Source organism: Mauremys reevesii, linkage group 10 (assembly GCF_016161935.1).
Source record: "Mauremys reevesii isolate NIE-2019 linkage group 10, ASM1616193v1, whole genome shotgun sequence".
NCBI lineage: Eukaryota > Metazoa > Chordata > Testudines > Geoemydidae > Mauremys > Mauremys reevesii.
In genome coordinates, this window is record NC_052632.1 from 53,674,910 (window position 1) to 53,696,361 (window position 21,452).

Here is a 21,452-nt window from a genome sequence, read left to right on the forward strand (position 1 = left end):
CAGTGCCATCTCTTATTTCCTGTCTGTAACAGGGCCGGCCACCACCCCAGTGCCCCCTCGTGGCCAAAGATGCCTCTCTGCAGCGCCCTGCCCCTATTTCCCACTTCGTCAGCCTACTCTGCATACTCCGCACAGTCCCTCTGCCAGTCACAGCCTGTCTTGGGGCTGGGTTTTTAATTAACTTAACAAAGCTCTGAAAACAAACACAAAAGACCATTCATCCACCCAGGCTTAAGCTGAGCACTGCCCCTCCTCCCTGAGGAGGACCACTCGGGGACCACTGCAAGAGCCCCTCCCGGCAGCTTCCTGCTGCCTTTTGCCCTGAGATAAACACAGGCATGACTTGCCCTGGAATCAGGGCTGGCTTAGTCCCAGGTCTCCATCCCCTGACAAGCCATCCTGTTACCCTCTCCCTGTCTCCTATAGTGATCAGACCCCACTGATGCCCTAGTGATGAGACTCACCCCGGCTTTCACTGGACTCCCCAGTTCACAGTGTCTCTTCCAGGTCCCCCTCCATGTCCCCAATTCCTAGCCACAGTGCTTAGGTGCATCAATACATCAATCCTCCTCCACCTGGTGTCTCAGAATGATACCGTCTCCTGCTTCGCTGCGGAAGTTAATTTGCCCCAAAAGCCAATGCCCGAGGTCTCTGCCCAAGTGTCACTCTGGCCTTATGATGCCAGGGTGACTTTGCTGTCGAAGGGCTGAGTAAAAGCTGAGTAAGACCTTTATGATTTCCCCCTTTTAAGCCACAGCTTCCCTTCTCCTCCTTGATTGTCTGGTTTGCAGGCCACCAGGGACCATTGGCCAGCTGGGAGCCAGCAGGCTGATGCCCCTTCCCTTTGATCTGGAAAGGATGGCCACACATGGAGCTTGCGTTCCCACAATACTATGACAAACACCATGAGCAAGCAGTTCTCTCTGCTCTGCCTAGCTTGCACGGAGTTAGCGTTCCCATGATACTATGACAAACACCATGAGCAAGCAGGTCTCTCCACTCTGCCTAGCTAGGGATCATCCTGCTGCTCTTGTCTTGCATTGCTCTCAGGGTTCTGTGCCACCCCCGAACTAAATTAGCTGCTCCTGATTAGGCAATGTATCGGTTTTCCCCTTGAGCACTTTTTTATTTAATTCTATTGTAAGAGAGAACTCATTAAAGCAGCCTCACCCTTCCAAGGGATGAGTGTTTGCTTCCCTGTCTACAGAGAAGCATCAGTCCAGAGCCAAAACGTGCATCGAAGAGTCCATCTCATTCCGCCTGCCCCTGGCCTCCTGTCTGTGCTTCTGCCGGGGCAGTCGGAGCAGCAGAATTGTGGGCCGTGCGTTATCAGCCAGGAGAGCAGGGAGGCTTCCTGCAAATTCTCCCTCCAGACCCATGCCTGGGAGCTGCTTACAGAGTAAGAGCTAGCCTCTCTTTTTAAAGCATGCCTCTTTTTATTTTTCACAGGCAACATGATCTTTGTAGCTTTGGACTGTCTGTTAACGAAGGCAGAGGTTTGTCTGCACTCTTGAACGTGAGGTGTATTGTTATTAGCAGAGATCAGCACGACCAGGTGGGATCAGCTATGAAAGTCCCGGAAGATTTGGAGTCAAATGGGATGAAAGTTTAGGGGGAAACACAAGCAAGGCAGAATTACTGTGGATCAAGGCTGAGACCTGAGCATTGGGATTTGCGATAGACACTCAAAAAAAACCCCAAACCCAAACCACAACAGGGAGGTGAGATCAGAGATTAAAAATGTGGAGAAGGCGTTGGGGGATAATGCAGATTCAGCTGGAGACATTTGCAAGAGAGAAGGTGGAGGCTGCCCAGAGATCCCCATCCAGTGTCCCTGCTACGGACAGACTGGCTGAGAGTAAAACTTGAGAGCAAAGGGACAGCTTGCCTTGGATCTTGCTGGGTGCAGAGAAAGCTCGTGGCTGCACAATTAGTTATAGCAAGAACCCTTCCTTTGGGTTCCAGGAGTGTTTTGCAGGAGGTGCTCTATGACAGTGCCTCTCAACCAGGGGACGTGTACCTGTGGGGGTACGCAGAGGTCTTCCAGGAAGTACATCAACTCATCTAGATATTTGTCTAGTTTTATAACAGGCTACATAAAAAGCACTAGCAAAGTCAGTACAAACTAAAATTTCATTCACACTATGACTTGTTTGTACTGCTCTATATACTATACGCTGAAATGTAAGTACAATATTTATATTCCAGTTGATTTATTTTATAATTACATGGTAAAAATGAGAACGTCGGCAATTTGTCAGTAATAGTGTGCTGGGACACTTCTGTATTATTATGTCTGATTGTGTAAGCAAGTCGTTTTTAAGTCAGGTGAAACCTGGGATATGCAAGACAAATCAGCTGCCTGAAAGGGGCAGAGTAGTCTGGAAAGGTTGAGTGCCACTGCTCTATGGGCAGATGAATCAGCGGCATGTTGTGGGCTGTCCTTTCACCCATCAGGAGAATCTGAGCACGAAACACCAGGAGGAATTTGGTGATTAGATTCACACCCTCAACTGCAGGTGAGAGCCAAGGGGCAGAGGTCTCTCAGTTCTCCTGTAAGCAGAGACCACGTGCCAGGGACACTCCCCAGAGATACTCCCAGAGAGTGATGACTGCCCACCTTCAAGCAGAGCCATCTCTTAGCACTCCCCATTAGCCCATAGGAGGCCCTGCTGGAGACTGGCATTACAGTGGAGATGTGGGGGGTCAGCCTCTAGACCCTACAGACTCCTTCCCCCTGTGGGTTCCTTACAGACCCCACTGCAGATCGCTAACAAGTGGGGCTATCTAACACCTTAGGAGAAGCCAGGACATTGTCCTTGGTTGTGCTATTCTGGAGCTGACTGAGTTCTTACGGGCCACAAGGACCTTTGCAAATGGTTCCAGAGGCTCAAGCTAAGCAGTGCAGACCCTGATCTTTTCAGGGGAACTGTCCGCAGCAGCACTTAGCTTGAGAGCTACCAGACAGTGCCAGTGGGGCGGGCACTGCCTGGCTGCCCGCTGGAGGGAAGGAGAGCTGTGTGGAGCCAGGGGCGGCTCTAGAAATCGGGCTGCCCCAAGCAGCGCGGAGCGCTGCGCCGCCCTTCCCCGGTCCCGCGGCGGCTCCCCTCTTCCCACGGCTCCGGTTGAGCTCCTGCCGGCATGCCTGCGGCAGGTCCACCGGAGCCCGGGACGAGCGGACCTGCCGCAGTCATGCCTGCGGGAGCTCAACCGGAGCCGCGGGAAGACGGGACCCGCCGCAGTCATGCCTGCGGCAAGTCCGCTCGTCCTGGGCTCCGGTGGACCTGCCGCAGGCATGCCGGCGGGAGCTCCACCGGAGCCAAATGCCGCCCCCCCGGGAAACGGCCGCCCCAAGCGCCTGCTTGGCGCGCTGGTGTCTAGAGCCGCCCCTGTGTGGAGCCCTCAGGTGTGCCTGGCATTACTGTGCTAGCCACGCTCTGCACAGTGCTCCGGGAGGGAGGGAACCAGGCCCAGCCTTCCCCAGCTGGGGCAGAGCTGCCTGGTGCAGAGCTCTGGGCGGTGACTGTGGGGAGGCCAAGGGGGAAACGTGTGTGGGAGAGGGGAGGAAGTGGGAGGGTACCAAGGAGACCTGTAGGCAACATGAGCCCCAACAGAGGTGACTGGTTGGTCCAGGGCAGAGATGAGTCCAGGCTGCAAAGCTCAGCTATGGAGCATTTGTTCCAGGGGCCTGCATGGAGCCTGCCTGAAACTGGGCAGCTTTGCTCCCTGTCCCAGCTTCTCTCATCGTTCTGGGGGCAAATTCACACGAACACTCCCGTGCGCTGACCTGTGAACCAGGCTCCTCCAGGCCGATTGCTGGGCTGTGAGGCCACCCTCCCCCTGCCACCTCGAGCGTCATGCTACGAAGGGAAAAAAGACCAGCTGGCTGAAAAGAGGAGAAAGATGGCATAACCCTTAATACGGCGCTCTGTCATTCTGATTTCACAAGCAAGGTGTCACCACAATCAGCAGTACCCTCTATACCGTAAATACCATAGGCTGACAGGAAGGGGCAGATGTCCAGATCAGGGACACGGAACTAGGAAACGTACCAGAAACAAGATGTGTTTTCCTCTAGCCTATGGAAAGATGAACTAATGGATTTGTAAACAACCTGCCTATAAGTACCAACCAGGTATAAGCAAATTGCAGAACCAAACAGGGCGAGGTACCGGTCGCCAGCTGTAGAATCAGGCTCACAGACTGTGGTAACTATACTCTTAGTCTTTCTGCTGTCTAGTTAATTAATTATTTAATAAACCCAATCAAGCTGACTGATGCGGAGGTCTCTTTAATCACTGAATAAATTCAACCTTACTAAAACCATCGTTGGTAACGAATTGATGGCCCAGATGGTCACCTTGATAGGCAGTAGTGTTTGAGAGCGTATCAGACAGCAATGCTTGGCCTAGTATAGTGCCAGTAGAGAGCTCAGCAGAGGGGTGAGCAAACTACGACCCAGGGGCCTCATCCAGCCCTTCAGATGTTTTAATCTGGCCCTCGATCTTCTGCCGGGGAGTGGGGTCTGGGGCTTGCCCCACTCCAGTACTCCAGCTGGGGAGCAGTGTCGAGGGCTTGCCCTGCTCTGCACGACTCCCGCAAGCAGCAGCATGTCCCTGCTCCAGCCCCTATGCGTAGGGGCATCCAGGGGGCTCCGCACACTGCCCCTGCCCTAAGCACGCCCCAAGTAACTTCCATTGGTAAGGAACTGCAGCCAATGGGAGCTGCAGGGGAGGCGCCTGTGGATGGGGCAGCGCGCAGAGATACCTGGCCGCACCTCCGTGTAGGAGCAGGAGGGGGGACATGCCGCTGCTTCCAGGAACTGCTTGAGGTAAGCACAGCCCGGAGCCTGCACTCCTGAACCCCCCTACGCCCCAACCCCCTGCCCCAGCCCTGATCCCCCTCCTGCCCTCTGAACCCCTTGGTGCCAGCCCAGAGCACCCTCCTGCATCCCCAACCCCTCATGCCCAGCCCCACCCCATAGCCCATACTCCCAGATTCCTCACCTCGTCCCATACTCCAATCCCCAATTTTGTGAGCATTCATGGCCTGCCATACAATTTCCATATCCAGATGTGGCCCTTGGGCCAAAAAGTTTGCCCACCCCTAGTCTAGCACACCACAGTGCGCCTAATCCAATCTGAGACCAATCCGTGGGGTCACGTGTGTTCATGGCTTACGTCAAAAGCTGAGAAGACACCTAAGGTTAAGGAGTTAAGAGAGGGAGCAAAATGGGGAGCTAAAAATGCTGCTTGAGAATATGAATAGTGTAACTGTGGCTCTGGCTCAGAATGGCCACGAGGAAAGCTCAAGGAATGTCAGATCGATTGTGGTGAGATGAGGGTAAGGAAGTTAAGTTGGCACAAAGAACCTAAGGAGTTGAGAAGTGCTCCCCAGGTGGCACAAGAGCAATTCATTGTGGCAAAGCAGGGTGTCCCGGGGAATCGTGTTCAGTGCTGGAAGGAACAGCAGGACTTGAGAGAGCAGGTTCGTGAGTGAAGGGGACAAATTGCAGTGTTGAGTGAGAGAGTTGAGGAGTACAGAAAGCTAAGAACATTAAATGAGCAAGGGAAGGAAACGATGCAGGAATTAACCACAGACTCACACAGACTCAGGTGCTCATTAGATGAAAGAGAGAATGCAGCTATGCAGGTCCAAGAAACACCAGTGATCTACAAGGTAATAGTGGGTGGTTGTCCTGAAGGAGAAACTGAGAAGAACCTAAATGAGAGAAGCAACAGAGAGTCCTGTGGCACCTTTAAGACTAACAGAGGTATTGGAGCATAAGCTTTTGTGGGTGAATACCCACTTCATCAGAGGCATGTCTGATGACAGAGATTATCTGGGGAAACAACCAGCTTGGAATAAAGATCAAATCAGCCTGATGGTAGATCCAGACCACACCCCTAAAAGGAAATTGTAATGTTAACCCTAAAGCAACCAAAATGACTAGTTTAAAAAGGAAAGCACTATGATTTTAACACATTTTAGATTGACCGAAAAGATATTGTTGGCTATTGGCTACAAAGTAGGTAAAAATTCCTGCTACATGAATGGATGATTTGGAAATTTGAATGTGCCATAAAATGCTTTTGGAAATTGGCATCTTGGTGTGATTCATGCCCCTCAGCCCACTTCCTGGGAGCATGGGTGTGCGTGTCCATGAAATCACATGAGCCTGAATTAAGGGAATGGAAAAAATGGCTCCATCCATTAATTAAAATTAATTCAAATTTTAAGCAAAAGGTACTTAACCGGAGATGCAATAAAGTTGTGTGATTGTGAAAGGTTTAAAGGACCTAAATGAACCCTCCCTGTCAATACAACCCTATTTAAAAAGGAAGGGGTATGTGAAATGTATGTGTCAAATAAATTGGCTTTCAAAGGATTCCGCTAAAAATCCATTTGCTTCAATAATTAAAGAGCTAAAACATTTTTATTTTGAACATGAAATGGTAAAGGTGAGACAAGTTAGCCTTGTTAAAGTAAAAGTATTATTCAAGTAATTCCTGGGATAATTTAAAGTTAAAGGTATTAGGTCCTCAATTGTTGCCGTGCCTTTAAGTTATGATTTTTGGTTCCAAGTCAAAAAGCTGACAGGCGACCCTGAAAAGCAAAAGGCAGCAACATCACTTGGACTCTGAGGCTAGCAGCTAACACGTTGCTGTACCAAGATAAAGAGGAATTGCCTTTCCTGGCAGGCACTGTTAAATGGTTTTGTCTGTGAAAAACTAACTAGGCAAGCAGAATTGCTTTTAACCAAGGATTTGGTTTAATGGGCATTAAGAATTGTTGCCCATGGACGCTGGTCCTAAAACATGACAAATGTCCAACAAAGCAATTAATTTTTGAAGTCCTCAAACCTTTGTTTTATATTTAAACAATGGATCTTGGACTCTGAAGCCGAACACAAGTAACTCATTTAAGCTGGCTTTGTTGTAGCAATGACACCAGGCCTTTGAAAGAGATGCCCCTTTAAACAAGGCGATGCCTGATGTAAATGTCAAAATGCAATTAGTAAATGCAAATAGGGGAAAACAAACCCCTACTCGCCACCCTTCTAACCTGCAAAAAAGTGCGGGGGCGGGGGGTGGAGGGTAGGAGAAAAAGTAAAACGAGGTAAATGGAAGTATTAAGCATATGTGGAGAATGCTTTGTTGCTTGTGTATTGACATGTGGGCTATTAGTTACATGTTGGTTTAATAAGTTAATAGATACAGGAGTTGTTATTTTTATGCTCCGTGAAGACAACCCCCATTTCTCCCCATCTCCTCTAGAAAACATTTCACTTCTGAAACTTTTGTAAGTAACCCTGTTTCCTCTGTTCTTTCTGAACTGCTGCCCGAGATCACGGTGATTTGGCTCCACTGCTTTGTGCTAACCTGTTTATCGGAACCATGGAATATGCTGGGGTCTGACCGTATGGTCCACCAGGGCTGCATTGCTGAGTTAACCAACCACCTTTGTGTGTAGCAACTGGCTGTTCTTTGGGAAATGATCCTGTAGCAATAACAGATTGCCATGTCACTGCAGCAGTTCCAAAGCCTGCCTGTTACGAGCTGTCAGGTCTTTATGAAACTCACTCTTTGGCCTTTTCCAGATATTGTGCAACCTCAGCCTTGCTCAATATAAGCATGACTGTGAAAGAATGCCTGTCATGGTTACTGTTCCAGGTCCTAACCCAATAGCATCCACAGGGCCGGCTTTAGGAAGTGCGGGGCCCAATTCGAACAGTTTTGAAGGGGCCCCGGCAGGGATGACCAAAAAAAAAAAAAAACCACATGTAAAAAAACACGTGGGGCTTGTACTCACCGGGCAGTGCTCCGAGTCTTCAGCGGCTCTTCGGCGGTGGGTCCTTCACTCGCTCCAGGTCTTTGGCAGCACTGAAGGACCCGCTGCCGAAGTGCCGCTGAAGATCCGGAGCGCCGCCAGGTGAGTAAAAATTAATAAGGCGCCTCTAGCCAGGGAAGGGATTCTCACTGGGCGCGGGGCCCGATTTGGGGCAATGGGTGGAACAGGCCTAAAGCCGGCCCTGAGCATCCATACCCAAATCATATGCAGCTGAAAGCATGAATTCCTTACTACAGCTGGGTGTCCACCAACCCTGTCTCTTGAGACACATCCGCCAGTTCCTGCTCTATCCTGGGCAAACCTCACTGACTTAAGTTAAGCCTTAAACAATGTTGCAGAATGTTAAAGCTGCGGAAAAAAAACCTTTCAAAAGGTTTCTACCTGTATCTCCCAAGGATAAGCAGGCAGTGAAAGTTTATTATCCTCAGAGGGTTTATATAAACTCAAAGGGGCTATATTTTATTTAATTGTTATATTATTTTCCTTTCTACTATGTGTAAAAATGTACTGGATATTAGAATGTATGCTGTGTATAAATATTTGAAAACGTTTAATTGATATAACACACAAATTAACCCTAAACATTTCTGTAACTAATGTTCTTGCTAAAACAAAGTGGTCGGGGGAGAAAGCAGTATATTTTTTTCACTTATAGAGTGAGCACCCCTGTCTTTGCAGTCAACCCCCTGTTTTAGCAATTAACCCTACAAATGCAGGGCCGTATAACCTTAGCAACCCCTATAGCAGACAGTCCAACAATCTGTGACATGCAGACACCATACAAATCTGTCCCCTCAGTGATAAGGGATCCTCCAATTCCTGAACCCGCCACACCTGCTACAATGTGGAAGAAATTGCAACTGTCCCTGCCCCTTTTGGGGAAGTAAAGGGGAAGATGCGTGTGAGTGGGGAGGAAATGGGAGGGTTCCCAGCTTTGAGTATTAGTGGATCTGTAGCCAACATGAGAACCAACAGAGGTGACTAGCAGCTTGTTCCCTGTCCCAGCGTCTCTCATCCTTCTGTGTCCAAGTTCACATTAACGCTGTTTAATGCAATCACTTGCTCTGGGCTATTTTCAGATATACAGGCATGCAGGGTTAATGAAGGGAACATGCAGAAAGGCTGCCCCATACCTGTGGTAGCTTTAGAGACTGTTGTCTGGGGGCTAAAACAGGTGACTGGGAGCCAGGACTCCTGGGTTCTTTTCCCAGCTCTGTTGCTGATTCACTGGGTGACACTGGGCAAGTCCCTTCCCCTTTCTTTGCCTTAATTTCCTTATGTGCAAATTAGAGATAATGACACTGACTGACTTCCCAGAGGGTTGTGACAGGTGCAGTTTAGTTTGGTACATGCGTCCTCTGGCAGCAGGCTACGCCCATCACAAGGCCCCCCATCATTCCAGCCCAGCCAGCGCCCCTAGGCGGCTTATTACTCCTCGCCAATACACTAACCTCTCTGCTGATCCCTACAGACGCTGTGTCCCTTCCTGCCTGCAGGATGGGGACCACGAGGCCAGCACTGGCCTTGCTGACCCTGGCCTACCTGCTGTGCACAGCCGCCACCCTGAAAATCTGTGCTTTCAACATCAAGAGCTTTGGAGACAGCAAGCTGTCCGACGAGACCACCGCCGGCATCATCGTGAAAGTGAGCAATACAGGCCGCCGGGCTCCAGGCTGCCTGGGGTTATGGCTTGGCAGGGGTAAGGGCTGAGGCACTGGTAGTGCTGGCTCTAGGGCCAGCTCAGGAACTCAGCGGCAGCCAGGGATGGTTTGTGTTTGCAAGGTTTTAAAAGGGCCCCGTCTTGGGGCTGACAGCAGGGGAGTCCCAGGGGACGGAAAGGGGATTGGTATCCACTGTCCAGAGGATTGGGGGTTCATTCAGGGGGTCACGGAACTAATGATCTCTCTGCTGGGGAATGAGGGTGGATCCAGGCTGATCACACTCACCCCCCACGCCCTGCTGCCTTGGGACTCAGCTCCCCCTGCCCTAGGATGACCCGATGTCCCAATTTTATAGAAACAGTCCTGATATTCGCAGCTTTTCTTATATAGGTGCCTATTACCCCCACCCCCATTTTTCACACTCACTGCCTGGTCACCCTACGACCCACTCGCCCAGGGCATGGTCTCAGGGGCGGGGGGTGGGGCGGGGGTGGACCCTCACCAGCTCCCAGCTGGCAGAGGAGCGGCTGGGACTGGGAGAACACATTAGTCGGGCTAGTGGCTGCGGTGGACGGCCCCTACAGTCCCTGCCCCTGCCCTGTGTCTCGTCATGCTAGGTAACGGGGGGCACTTGCTGCCAGGGCAGGGCAGTGGGGACCTCCCAGTTACTCTGGGCAGGCTCCACTGGTGACACTTGCACTGCGGATGAGGCAGAGCAGCCTCTGGGATCCTGGATCTCCTGCTGGAGACAGGCAGGGAGCTGGTATCCCAGGAACTTGCTTGGTTCCAGCCCTTTAAAGTGGCTGTGGGCAGAAAACGGCTGTGAACGGCTGGGCCAAATCCATCCCTGGGGTAACCTCACTGCAGGTGGTGGGGTTACCCCAGGGAGAGCCAGGCCCCATACTGGCAGCCCCTCTATAGTCTCCCTCGGGAGGGGCCAGTGGCAGGGAAGAAAGGCCAGGGATGCCAGGGCTCAGCAGCCAGGTACATTGGCACCTCCCTGAGCCCAGTGTGCCCCTCCCCTGATCCTCCCTCACCCTGAGACAGATGCCACTCAGCTAGTCACAGGGCCCCCTCACCCTGGGAAATGGCTGGGAGGTTGCCAGGACCACCGTAGCCTAGCAGTGGGATGGGCCTTTCCAAGAGCCCTTGCTCAGAGCCCAGCCAGCTCAGCGGTTGCAGGGTCAGCTGGGCTGGCCATTCCTCTGGTGCTGAACCCAGCCTACGGCCTGCAGACACGGCCCCTCTGCCTCCCTGACCCCCAGCACACACACACACACACACACACACACACACACACACTGCTAGGAGCAAAGAGACCCACCAGCCAGGCATCCCTGGCTCCGAACACCGGGGAAACCAAATAGCACTGAACCAGGAGGTGCCGGGCTGTGGGCTGGCTGGGTGCACTGCAATTGCACCCTGCCCAGGGCTCTTTGCAGTCCTGTAGCATGACAGGCAGGCTCAGCTGCCCCCTCTCTGGAAAGGGAGCGTCTTTCAAGGCAGAGGAGAGGCACCGCCATTCCTGTGCTCACCTCTGGGGGAAGCCACAGAGATGGGCCCAACCCAGCCCAAATCTGAGCCCGGACTCCTAGTGCTGTGCGCTCCTACCCAGCGGCTGGGCTCTGGTATGTGGAGCAGGCCCAGGCAGAGACAGGATCCGCTGTGACCCAGGCCAGGACCTGGAGCGGGACCTGGGTTTTGCTGCACAGTGCCCCCTCCTTGTCTCTTGGCTCCGAGGGGGTGCTGAGGCTGTGCGTCAAGAGGCCAGGCTCTTCACTGTTCTGTGACCCCAGGCAAGTCCCTGCCCCTCTCTGTGCCCCAGGCTCCCCCTCTCGGGGATGACATCCATGCCCTGGTGAAACAGGCAGGACACAGGCGCCTGCTACTACCTTGATTCCCCAGGTTGCAGAGTCGGGGGGCTCCGTCCATCCCCCAGTGGGGCTCCCAGCCCTGTTCGTGAGGCTGGCCCATTGCACATGTACAATTCGAATGGTGCTGGAGCCACCTTCGTTCCTCTCTGGGGCTGTGTATTGTACCGCGCCGGTGTCCACTGACCGCAGAGCCCAGCGCTCTGCACCGTCCACAGCCGGTCCACGTCAGGGCAGGGAACAGAGCTGCCCCTCCAACCCTCCCTGTTGTTTGCTCCCAGCTGTGCGCTGACAGCTGCCCCTGTGCCGCCCACAGATCCTGTCACGGTATGACATTGCCCTGGTGCAGGAGGTGCGGGATGCCGATCTCAGTGCTGTGACCAACCTCCTGGACCAGCTCAACAGGTAACCTCCGGAGTGGGTGGCAAGGACATGTCTCAGTCCCCATTAGTGATTGTGACCAGAGTCCCAGGGGAGCCAACTGAGGTCACTCAATTAGGGTGAACTGCAAAGAATGGGGCAGACAATCCCCAAAGCTGGGGGATTTTCCAATACTTAGATTTACCAAACTAGCACAAAACTGCTTCTATAATACCTCACTGGTTACCCAGAAGTCAATGGCACAGTTCCCTTAAAGCAACCCGGTCTCAGGCCTCCACCCAGAAACCCAAGTCAGATACGATTAAAATCTTATTCATCATATAAGAAAGTGCTATCAATGCCAAAGGACTGGACACATTACCTCCCAGGTTAATGACTATTTCAGATCTTACCCAAATACATGCTACAGCCAATTCTTATTAACTAAACTAAAATTTATTAAAGAAAAGAAGAGAGTATTGGTTAAAAGATCATACAGACATGAGCACAGTTCTTGAGATTAAATTCACAGGAGAGATGGTGAGCTTTGTAGTTGCAGAGTTCTTTCAGAATTAGTTCATATGTTATAGTTCAATGTTTATATTCAGGGTGTTCCAGCTTAGGACTGGGATCTCAGCCTTACAACTTAAGCTTCCCCTGCATGAAGCATCATGCATGTCAGAGATAAAAAAGATTGGGACCCAAGGCATCTTTATACAGCTTCAGGCCTTCTTATGATCGCTCAAGTCCCTAGGCAAACAATAGGCACTCAGGCAGACTTTGAAGTGGATCCATTTCCTAAGCATCGTTGGTAATTATCCACACAGATTAACATAAGGCAATTGCCTGTTTTCCGTCATTTTCAGGTGATTTGCTATACATTTGAAAGAGAGACGAACAAAGTGATATCCTATGTTCACAGTTCATTTAAATGTTAATATTCCCTTTTGATCTCTGAATCAATAGCTATAGTGACAGGCAGGAACGGTCTGTTTACCTGGCTAACATTTACAAGATACAAGTACAAACATACAATTACCCCCCTCCATTTCTCTAACAATACAGGTTTGCATTTCAAAGTTCTAGCCTATCTAGGATGGAGTGGCCCTAATTACCATTCACACGTCTCTAATGGTTGATTCTGTGTCATTTATCCGGAAGGATGCTTAACGCTTCCTGGCCATACATCACACGTTGTATACGATTTGGTGCAATTATATAACAGTGGTAGGAACAATGATTTGCATGGTCGTATTTTAATTAGACAATGTCACAGTGATAAACGAGGCCATAGAGCAGCCACCAGGCAAAGGGGCTGGCTCCATGCTCCAGGGTCTGGGAGGCCGAATCCAGCCTTGTCAGCACTAGGTCCTCAGCTGGACGGGGCCACGTATCTGTGCATAGGGCTGTGTCAGTGTCAGGAAGGGATGCGTGCCCTGCGCAGCAGCAGTGTCGCGTAACCATGTGTCCTAGGCCCGACAGCGAGAGAGTCTCCTTCAGCTTCTGCAGTTGGTGGGCGCACAGAGGGGCCACACAAGAGTGCAGGCTGGAGTTCAGCTGTGAAAGGTGCGAGCACAGGGCGCAGGAGCATTGTGGGCTGGCTAATTAGCTGGTGTCTGTAGGGAGAAGACCTGAGTGCCAAGTAAGTGCCTAGTGCCAGGACCCTCCTCCGCCGCACACAAAGAGCAGGGTAAAGGGGAGCAGAGGGAGAGTAAAGCAGGGAATGGCTCATGGGGGACTGGAAGTGTTTATCTGTCAGGTCTGCGCCCAGGGCCTGGTTCCCTTGGCACTTCCACTGGGTACATTGGGGGCACCCCACTGACACTGTCGGAGAGGGAGGCTCAGACCCAAGGCCAGCCTGTGAGGTCATCACCGCTGTTCTCCTTTGTGTCCCCCCACAGTGCATCGAAGCATCAGTACAGCTATGAGATCAGCGAGCCCCTGGGTCGGGAGAACTACATGGAGATGTACCTCTTCATCTACAGGTAACAGGGCTCACGGGAGAGGCTGGATCAGCAGCTGCCAGCCTGGAGACAGGCCTGGCTTGCCTCCCCCTGTGTACATCAGCAGCAACTCCTGGGGAACCTGACCCACGGCGTCTGTGGTGCTCCTGGCCCCACACAGAGTGGCCCCTTCACACCTCCTCTCAGGTCCCTTTAAGCTGGCACCGTGGTGTAGAGGGATCTTAGTTTAAACAAGAATGACACCCATAGTGTTTGGGCACAAGGTGATCTCATGGTCTGGGGGGAGTGAGGGCTAGGATTTGGGGGTCAGAGCTAAGGCCCTTTGCGTCACAGTAGCTGTGTATTTCCATGCTTCTAAACATGTCCGTTGGGCAGCATGTCCCACATGCAGCATTTCCTGCCGGGGCGATATTTGCTTGGGGGATGTCATGGGACAAGCACCTCCCAGCCCCTTTTGAGGCAGGGTGAGATTTATTATTTCCACCCAGCTGAGTCTGTACGATCACCCCTTGTCTTGGGACAGTGTAGCCAAGGGGCAAAAATCAATATGAGTGCCCTCCCTCAGGGCTGTGGCCTAATGGCCGGATTTAGTATATCTGCCCTCTCCTTCAAGCCTGTGGGGCCTAATGGCCAGTCAGGAGTGGGCCACCACCCAGGGTGGGTGGCAGCCAGGTAGGGGGACCCGGTCCCTCCCTGCTCCACCGGGTCCCAGCTCAGTGCCAAGTATATTTACCACTTTGTCAGAAGGGCATCCATCTGAAACACACTGACACCATCCAGCACATTGACTAATTCTCCTGAGCTCCTTCCTATGCTGTCCAGGTGCAGTGGTCCTGGCATCTCCAAGGTATTTGGGCTCCTCAGCCTATGCGTCTGTCAGCAGCTCTGTCGCTCCTTGGGCATCCACAGGAGCTTGGGCATTCACCTGGGTCTCAGGCTAAAACTTTTGTGGACCCCTTAGACATAGTCCGTGGACCTCCAGGAGTCCACAGACCACAGGTTGAGAATCACTGCTCTAGAGGACATCAGTATCGGGCTGTATCCGAGCAGTCCTGACGTGTTAAAACCCGAGTCAAATAACAGAGAAAAGAGTCATGGACGAAAATGAACAAAATGTATAGTGAACCATTGCTGCTGGATGCTCTCAGCACCATGGGGTGGCTTGGTTCTGACATGGACCAAAGGGATCCTGCTGCCCCAGGCCACCCCACTGTGTTCAAACAGCTGAACAAATGAACTAATGAACAATGGGCCAGAGCTGCAGCTGATGTTGACAAGTGCAGCACCACTGAGGGCCGTGGAGCTATATCAACTGACACCAGCTGAGGATCTGGCCCATTGCCTCAGGACCAACGTCTCCTGTGTTGACAAGGAATATCTCAGCACTGAGGAGCTGTAGCAGCAGGTGATCCACTGGGCATGAGAGGTCTGCCTTCTGGTGACACATTAGGCTGGAGATGTACTGGCAGAGCTACACTGTAATAGCTGGGGACCAGGGTGCAGCAGGCTGGGATTGAGGGGCACTGGCAGAGCTGTTGGTGGGGAGCCCAGGGCTGCAGGTCAGGATTGAGGGGTGCTGGTAGAACTGTGGGTGGGGAGCCCAGGGCTGGGACAGTAGGGGGCTGTGGGTCAGGACTGAGGGGCACTGGCCCAGCTGTGGGTGGGGAGCCAAGGGCTGGGACAGTAGGGGGCTGTGGGTTAGGACTGAGGGGTGAGATGCCCCTACCAAGCCAAACCCTTCGGCATGAACAGCCGGAGCCCCCTTCCCATCCTCTTACTGACTCTCTCCCCTCCCTGCTGTTTCCCCCCAGGACGCAGACGGTGTCTGTAGTGGCCACATACCAGTACCCAGACCCAAGCAACACCTTCAGTCGGGAGCCCTTCATCGTGAAGTTCTCGTCCCCCAACTCGAGTAAGCAGAGCCCGCTGATGGGAGTGACCCCAGCCCTGCCAAGTCCCTGCCTAGCCCCACGCAGGGCCCTGCCCCCGGTTTGCACCATCCTGGAGCTCAAGGCACCAGTCAGAGGCTCAGAGTAGCCATGAGCCCCACTGAGCTGAAGCAGGCTGGCGAGCTGCATCCTTGAGTAGGGTGAATGTCTAGGAAGGGGTAGCTCTGAGCGATGCAGGAGCCACGTGCTGGCTCATGTGCTGCGCTGAGGGGGTGACAGATTCATGGCCTCAGGATGGGTGCATTGTCACTGCCTCCAGCAGTGAGGGACCTGGCCCTCCTGCTCTGGGCTCAGACCCTGCTACTGGAGGGCAGGGAGACTCTGCTAGGTCTGGGAAATGTGGCTGTGGGGGTCCACTCCCCCCAGGTGAGGGTACCAGCTCGTACAGTATGCGGGGGACTGAACCCTGCAGTCACATTCAGCTACAATCTGGTGTATGTGCATAGTGAGAGCTGCACAGGGGGGGATGTCGCGAGATGCTCAGATCTCCCCTCCAGATTCCCCGTTCTCACCCACCCAGTGGGGTACGGGGCTCTGGCTATGTTGGCTAATAGGGGACAGGACACTCATGGATGTATACCAGGGGAGGGCAAACTATGGCCTATGGACTGGATCTGGCCCATCAGGGCTTTCAATCTGGCCTGTGGGACTGCCAGCCCCATGGCACAGCAGGTCTAAGGCAGGCTCCCTGCCTACCCTGGCCCCGTACCGCTCCCGGAAGCGGACGGCACCACGTCTCTGCAGCCCCGGGCGGAGAGGGAGGGACAGAGGGCTCCGTGTGCTGCCCTTGCCTGCAGGCACCACCCCCCTCAGCTCCTATTGGCCAGGAATGGAGACCCACGCTCAATGGGAGCTTTGGGTGTGGTACCCGCAGGCGAGGGCAGCACATGGCGGAGCTGCCTGTCCTACCTCACGCCCAGGAGCCACTGCTGGACATGCTGGCCACTTCCGGGAGCGACGCAGGGCAGGCAGGGAGCCTGCCTTAGCCCTGCTGTGCACCACTGCCACCCCAGAGCCACTCCAGGTAAGTGGCACCAGGCAGGAGCCCGCACCCCAAACTCCTCCTGCACCCAACCCCCTGCCCTGAGCCCCCAAAGCCCCTGCCTTGAGCCCCCTGCCGCACCCCTCCTGCACCCCAACCCTCTGCCCTGAGCCCCAAGCCCCTTGCCCTGAGCCCCTTCCTGCACCCCAACCCCCTGCCTCAGCCCTACATTCATGGTCCTGCATGTAATTTTCCCACCCAGATGTGGCCCTTGGGCCAAAAGTTTTCCCACCCCTATGTAGACGAAGAGAGAGAGCTGAACATGTCTCCTGGGTGGGGGCACTCTTGTCCCCACTAGGCCAGGGAGCCCCAGGGCAGCGCTGCTGGGGGTGTTACTGAAGCTGATGGACAGGACTGCGTGTGTATGGTGGCTCTGTGTGTGTGTGTATTATGGTGTGAAGTGTGTGCGCATGCATGTGTATGATGGCTCTGAGTGTGTGCATACATGTGTGATGGCTCTGAGTGTGTGTGTGTATGATGGCTGGGTGTGTGTGAGCATGAGATGTCTGTGAAAGCTCTGCATGTGTGCGAGATGGCTCTCTGTGTGTATATGTGCAATGGCTGGGTGTGTGCACATGTGATGACTCTGTGTGTGAAAGTTCTGCATGTGTGCAAGATGGCTCTCTGTGTGCATGTGTGCGATGGCTGGGTGTGTGTGATGACTGTGTGTGCCTGTGAGAGCATTGCAAGTGTGCGAGCTGGCTCTCTGTGCATGTGTGTGATGACTCTGTAACTTGTGTCTCTGGCAGAGGGGCAGGAGTTCGTGCTGGTGCCCCTGCATACGCCCCCCAGCGAGGCTGTGGCAGAGATCGATGCCCTCTACGATGTCTACTTAGATGTCATCGACAAGTGGGGGACTGATGTAAGCAGATGTATCCGGGTGCAAACCCAGCCCCATGTGAACGTATGAAGGGGCTTTAGATTCACAGCTGTTAAAGCCATAAGGGCCCATTCTGACCATCCAGTCTGAGCTCCTTCATCGTCCAGGCCAGAGAACCCAGCTCCCTCTCCCCCTTGCTTAGAGCAGGGTTGGTATTAATTATACAGTTCCCGTGGAACCCACAGCATCTATCGGCTGCTGCCTCTGGGCCACCACGCTGGCTAGGAAGGAGCCAGCTGTGCAGGCGATCAGCTGAGATCTCATCCCCAGAAGAGCTGGCCGGGATGCTCCATGGTCTGGAGTCTGCTCCCAGACAGCTCCAGGGTGATGCTGGCATAGTTCCACTGACAGCAGCCTTACTCGCCCCCAGTGTAAATAGCCGTCTGTGTCTCCGGCTCTGTGGGACAGTGGCTAAATGCCACAAAAACGCCCACGTTTCTCTGATGCAGACCATGTGCCATCACCACCTCCTGCAGGCCTGGCTCTGTGGGGCACAGACCGGGAAGTTTATAGACAGACTCAAAGCTCCCCTGGTTCCAGGAGGCTGTTCCTGCATGGACAGCCTCTGCTGGCAGAGTGCCAGAGCTCTGTGCCTAGTGCCTGGTCCTGCATCAGTAGCACGTCTCTCGGAGGTTGGTGGCTGGCAAAATGCCTTTTTAATGGAAAATGCAGTTTCTGCAAAATCTTCGGGGAAAATGTTGATGGAAAAATGTTGATTTTCCTGCAGGAAAATGGAAACGAACTATCTGATGTAGGGTCATGTTGACCCGAAGCACAGGGTTTTGAATTGTTGAACGGCATCAAAACATTTCATTTTGAGGAGGTTTGTCAGTGAACTGCATCAGCCAGCTCTGTAACAGGGCCTCATGGGAGTGGTAGTTCAGGTGCCTCATTACCCATTCTCCCCTATGGGATCGCTGGATGGATTACATCTCCCATGATACACCAGTCTCCCCTCTGCCTGATCCATGGTGTGTTCCATCATGGGAGATGTAGTCTGGTCAGGGAACATGGCCCAGTGGGTGAATGGGGGCATAAGGCCCCTGAACTACAACTCCCATGAGGCAATGCAACAGCTTCGGCACATGCCTTTTAACAGCTGACCCAAAACAAAAGGTTTAGACCTTTCCGAATCAAAACTTTCCACTCCATGTAAAACTTTGATATTTTGACTTTTTGTCCCAATTCAAGACAAAACCAAACAGTGAAATTTCAGCCCTTCCCTGGGATGCAAATTCTGCTTTTCACTCAGTCCTCACAGCGCAGTCCAAAGGGCCCAAAGCCCGTGCTCAGGCCCTGAATATCTAATGGCGTTATTGCCTACATGCTGGTCTCTCTTCTGCCCGGTCTCAGTGCCTGCCAGCACCAAACACCCAGCCCATTCACGCTGTTCCTTCCACAGAATATCATGTTCCTGGGAGATTTCAATGCCGACTGCTCCTACGTCAAGAAAGGGGACTGGGGGTCCATCCGCCTGCGCACCAGCGAGGTGTTCGAGTGGCTCATCCCTGACAGCGCAGACACCACTGTTGGGAAGTCAGACTGTGCCTACGACAGGTGAGACACCGCCTTTCCGAGCGTTGCAATGGGCAGGCTTCTCTTGGCAAGCGTGGCACAGCCCTAGGGCCTTAACGTTCCTCCGGCCCTGCAGGGAGAGACCCTGGCTCCCAGCACAGAGACCCACCTGCAGACAGGGTTGATTTCCAAGGGTTCCCTCTGTATTTCCTGGTGGGCTGTTAACAAGTCTCAGAACAGGCAGAGTGGCTTTGGCCTGTCAGGAGAATGGCTGTGTGTGGGAGGGTGTGTGCCTGCATGCTGGGGGAAGGGTCGGCTGCAGCCAGCAGGTCGATTGCGTGGGCAACATGAGCGCAGCACACAGAGGACATGCGAGTGAATGCAGCTGCTGGCAGGGATCCTCGGTCTGGTGGATCCACAGAGCAGTTGTGATCAGGACTCACAGGGCCCTCTGCTGGCTGCCTGTGTCTGCATTCCCTTTTGTGGCTGAACTAGGAGAGCTTCATGAAAGCCTTGGGTGGGGAGCTTCTTTGCCTAGGTCTTAGCTCTTGTTTCTCAGCAGAGAGCCGCTCTCGGAGGCCAGGCACAGACAATGGCAGATGGCATTTGGTCGCTGGGAAAAGAAGGGCTGAGGACTAGCCCAGCCCCGAGCTCTCTCTCAGCCCCACTGATACTAACCCCAGATCCCCAGAGTCGGGGCTTTGCCTTGCTGTGTTTGAATCTGAAATGAAAGCCCCTTGAAAGTGCAGGGTTTAACCCTGAGTCTTGTGTTGTCGTGTTCCAGGATTGTGGTGTGTGGTTCCAAGCTGAAGAAAAGCATCAAGCCCAAGTCTGCTGCTGTCTATGATTTCCAACACGCTTTCAAACTGGAGCAAGCCGAGGTATGGTGGGCTGAAACTGATCCCCAGAGAGCAAACATTTAATTCCTTCAGACAGCAAAGCTCTTCCTGCCTGATACATTCCAGGGTAGACCCCCTGGCTGTCTGGGACAGTCATACTAGGGGCATCCTTAAGGACCAGACAGGGCTTCTGGCCAGACTCAAGCATCCTTGTTTATAAAACATTTTGAAACAATGACAGGGATGTCTGCAACTCAGCCAGGAAAAGGTGAGCTCTCAAGGCTTTATCATTGGGAGTTTTGGATGCCTGCAGCACTCACAAGTGATGAAGCAAACAGGTCACCGATGAGCTTCGTACACCACAGCTCCCCACCCCCCTCTGTGTGTGCTCCATGCTACCCAGCAGCATCTGAGAGTTGTCACAAAGGTGGTGAGAACTATTTTTTATGTCCCTTCCTGGGTAGGTGTCTTTAGTGGCCAGGAGTCCATAACTATATAGGGCACCACAGATAAGGAAAACAATAACTAGAGCATTTAAAACTTCTTTAAACAAGCTCTTCTCTCCCTAGAAACATACAGCTTGAAAGTCAGGGGTGCCAGGCCCTTCCCCTAGGAACCTCCAGCTTGGGGACAGTTCTAGCTCTGTAAGGCTAAGGGAGATCTTCACCCTTTCTGAGACCCAGCTGGGGATGTTGCCAGTCTCGAGGTTAGGCAGGGGAAAGGCCCCTGGGAAGGCGACGTGCCGCGGGTAACCAGGTGGATCTAAGCTGGCAGAGCTGTTACACTGTGTCCCCACTTGCTGTTCCCATGCAGGCCCTGGCTGTCAGCGACCATTTCCCCGTGGAGGTGACGCTGAAGGCTCACTGAAGCTCCAGGCTGCCCTCACCAGCACCTGCTCAGAATCCTCTCCCTCTGCAGCAGTGGAGCCTGGCTGCCCAGCCCCACCAACTGTAACTATCAGCCCGAAAGGACCCTCAGCACTAGCATTTGCCATCCCTTCAGGACAATAGCATTGGCCGAACCAGCCCTCCTCGTGCAGCCAGGGTTTAAGTCAATGCCACGTTAGCAAAAGATGCCAGCATGGCAGCCCTGATGCCTGATGTCCTTACCCACAGGACAGCCAGCACAAGCAGCTGGCAGGCCTATCTGCCACCCATCGCAGCCTGGCTCTGCAGCAGCTCAATTGTAAGCAGGGTTCAATCTACCAGGCCCATTCAGCCCTCAGCAGCACCCTCCATCTATCAGAGCACAATTACCTTCAGCTACTATGAACCTGGGCTGGATTCCAACTGCAGCCTGATTTCCAAGCAATACTTGCCTGGAATGATGCACGTGGTCCCAGGGTTTCCTTATCCAAAATTACTGTATGCGTAAACACTGTAACTTGTGGCCTCAGGTGAAGGGAAACAACCCCTTTGCCTGCAGCCGCCTGGCTGTTACAGTCACACTCTCCAGCCTGGAGGAGCTGTAACGTTTAGTCAGTGCCCAGTAGGGACAGACACAGCCCACGTGGAAAACAA

At 53.1% G+C, this 21,452-nt stretch overlaps 1 protein-coding gene across 1 annotated transcript; it reads left to right on the forward strand.

Moving 5' to 3' along the window:
• Positions 1-4,107: 4,107 nt before the first annotated feature.
• On the forward strand, positions 4,108-21,447 carry LOC120373640 (deoxyribonuclease-1-like 2). Its single transcript, XM_039492331.1, has 9 exons — positions 4,108-4,208; positions 9,323-9,495; positions 11,700-11,788; positions 13,645-13,728; positions 15,519-15,619; positions 17,448-17,560; positions 18,981-19,135; positions 19,878-19,974; positions 20,746-21,447. Exons 2-9 carry the CDS (start codon positions 9,349-9,351, stop codon positions 20,797-20,799), a joined length of 840 nt encoding a protein of 279 aa, XP_039348265.1. The 5' UTR covers positions 4,108-4,208; positions 9,323-9,348; the 3' UTR covers positions 20,800-21,447.
• The last annotated feature ends 5 nt before the right edge of the window (positions 21,448-21,452 follow it).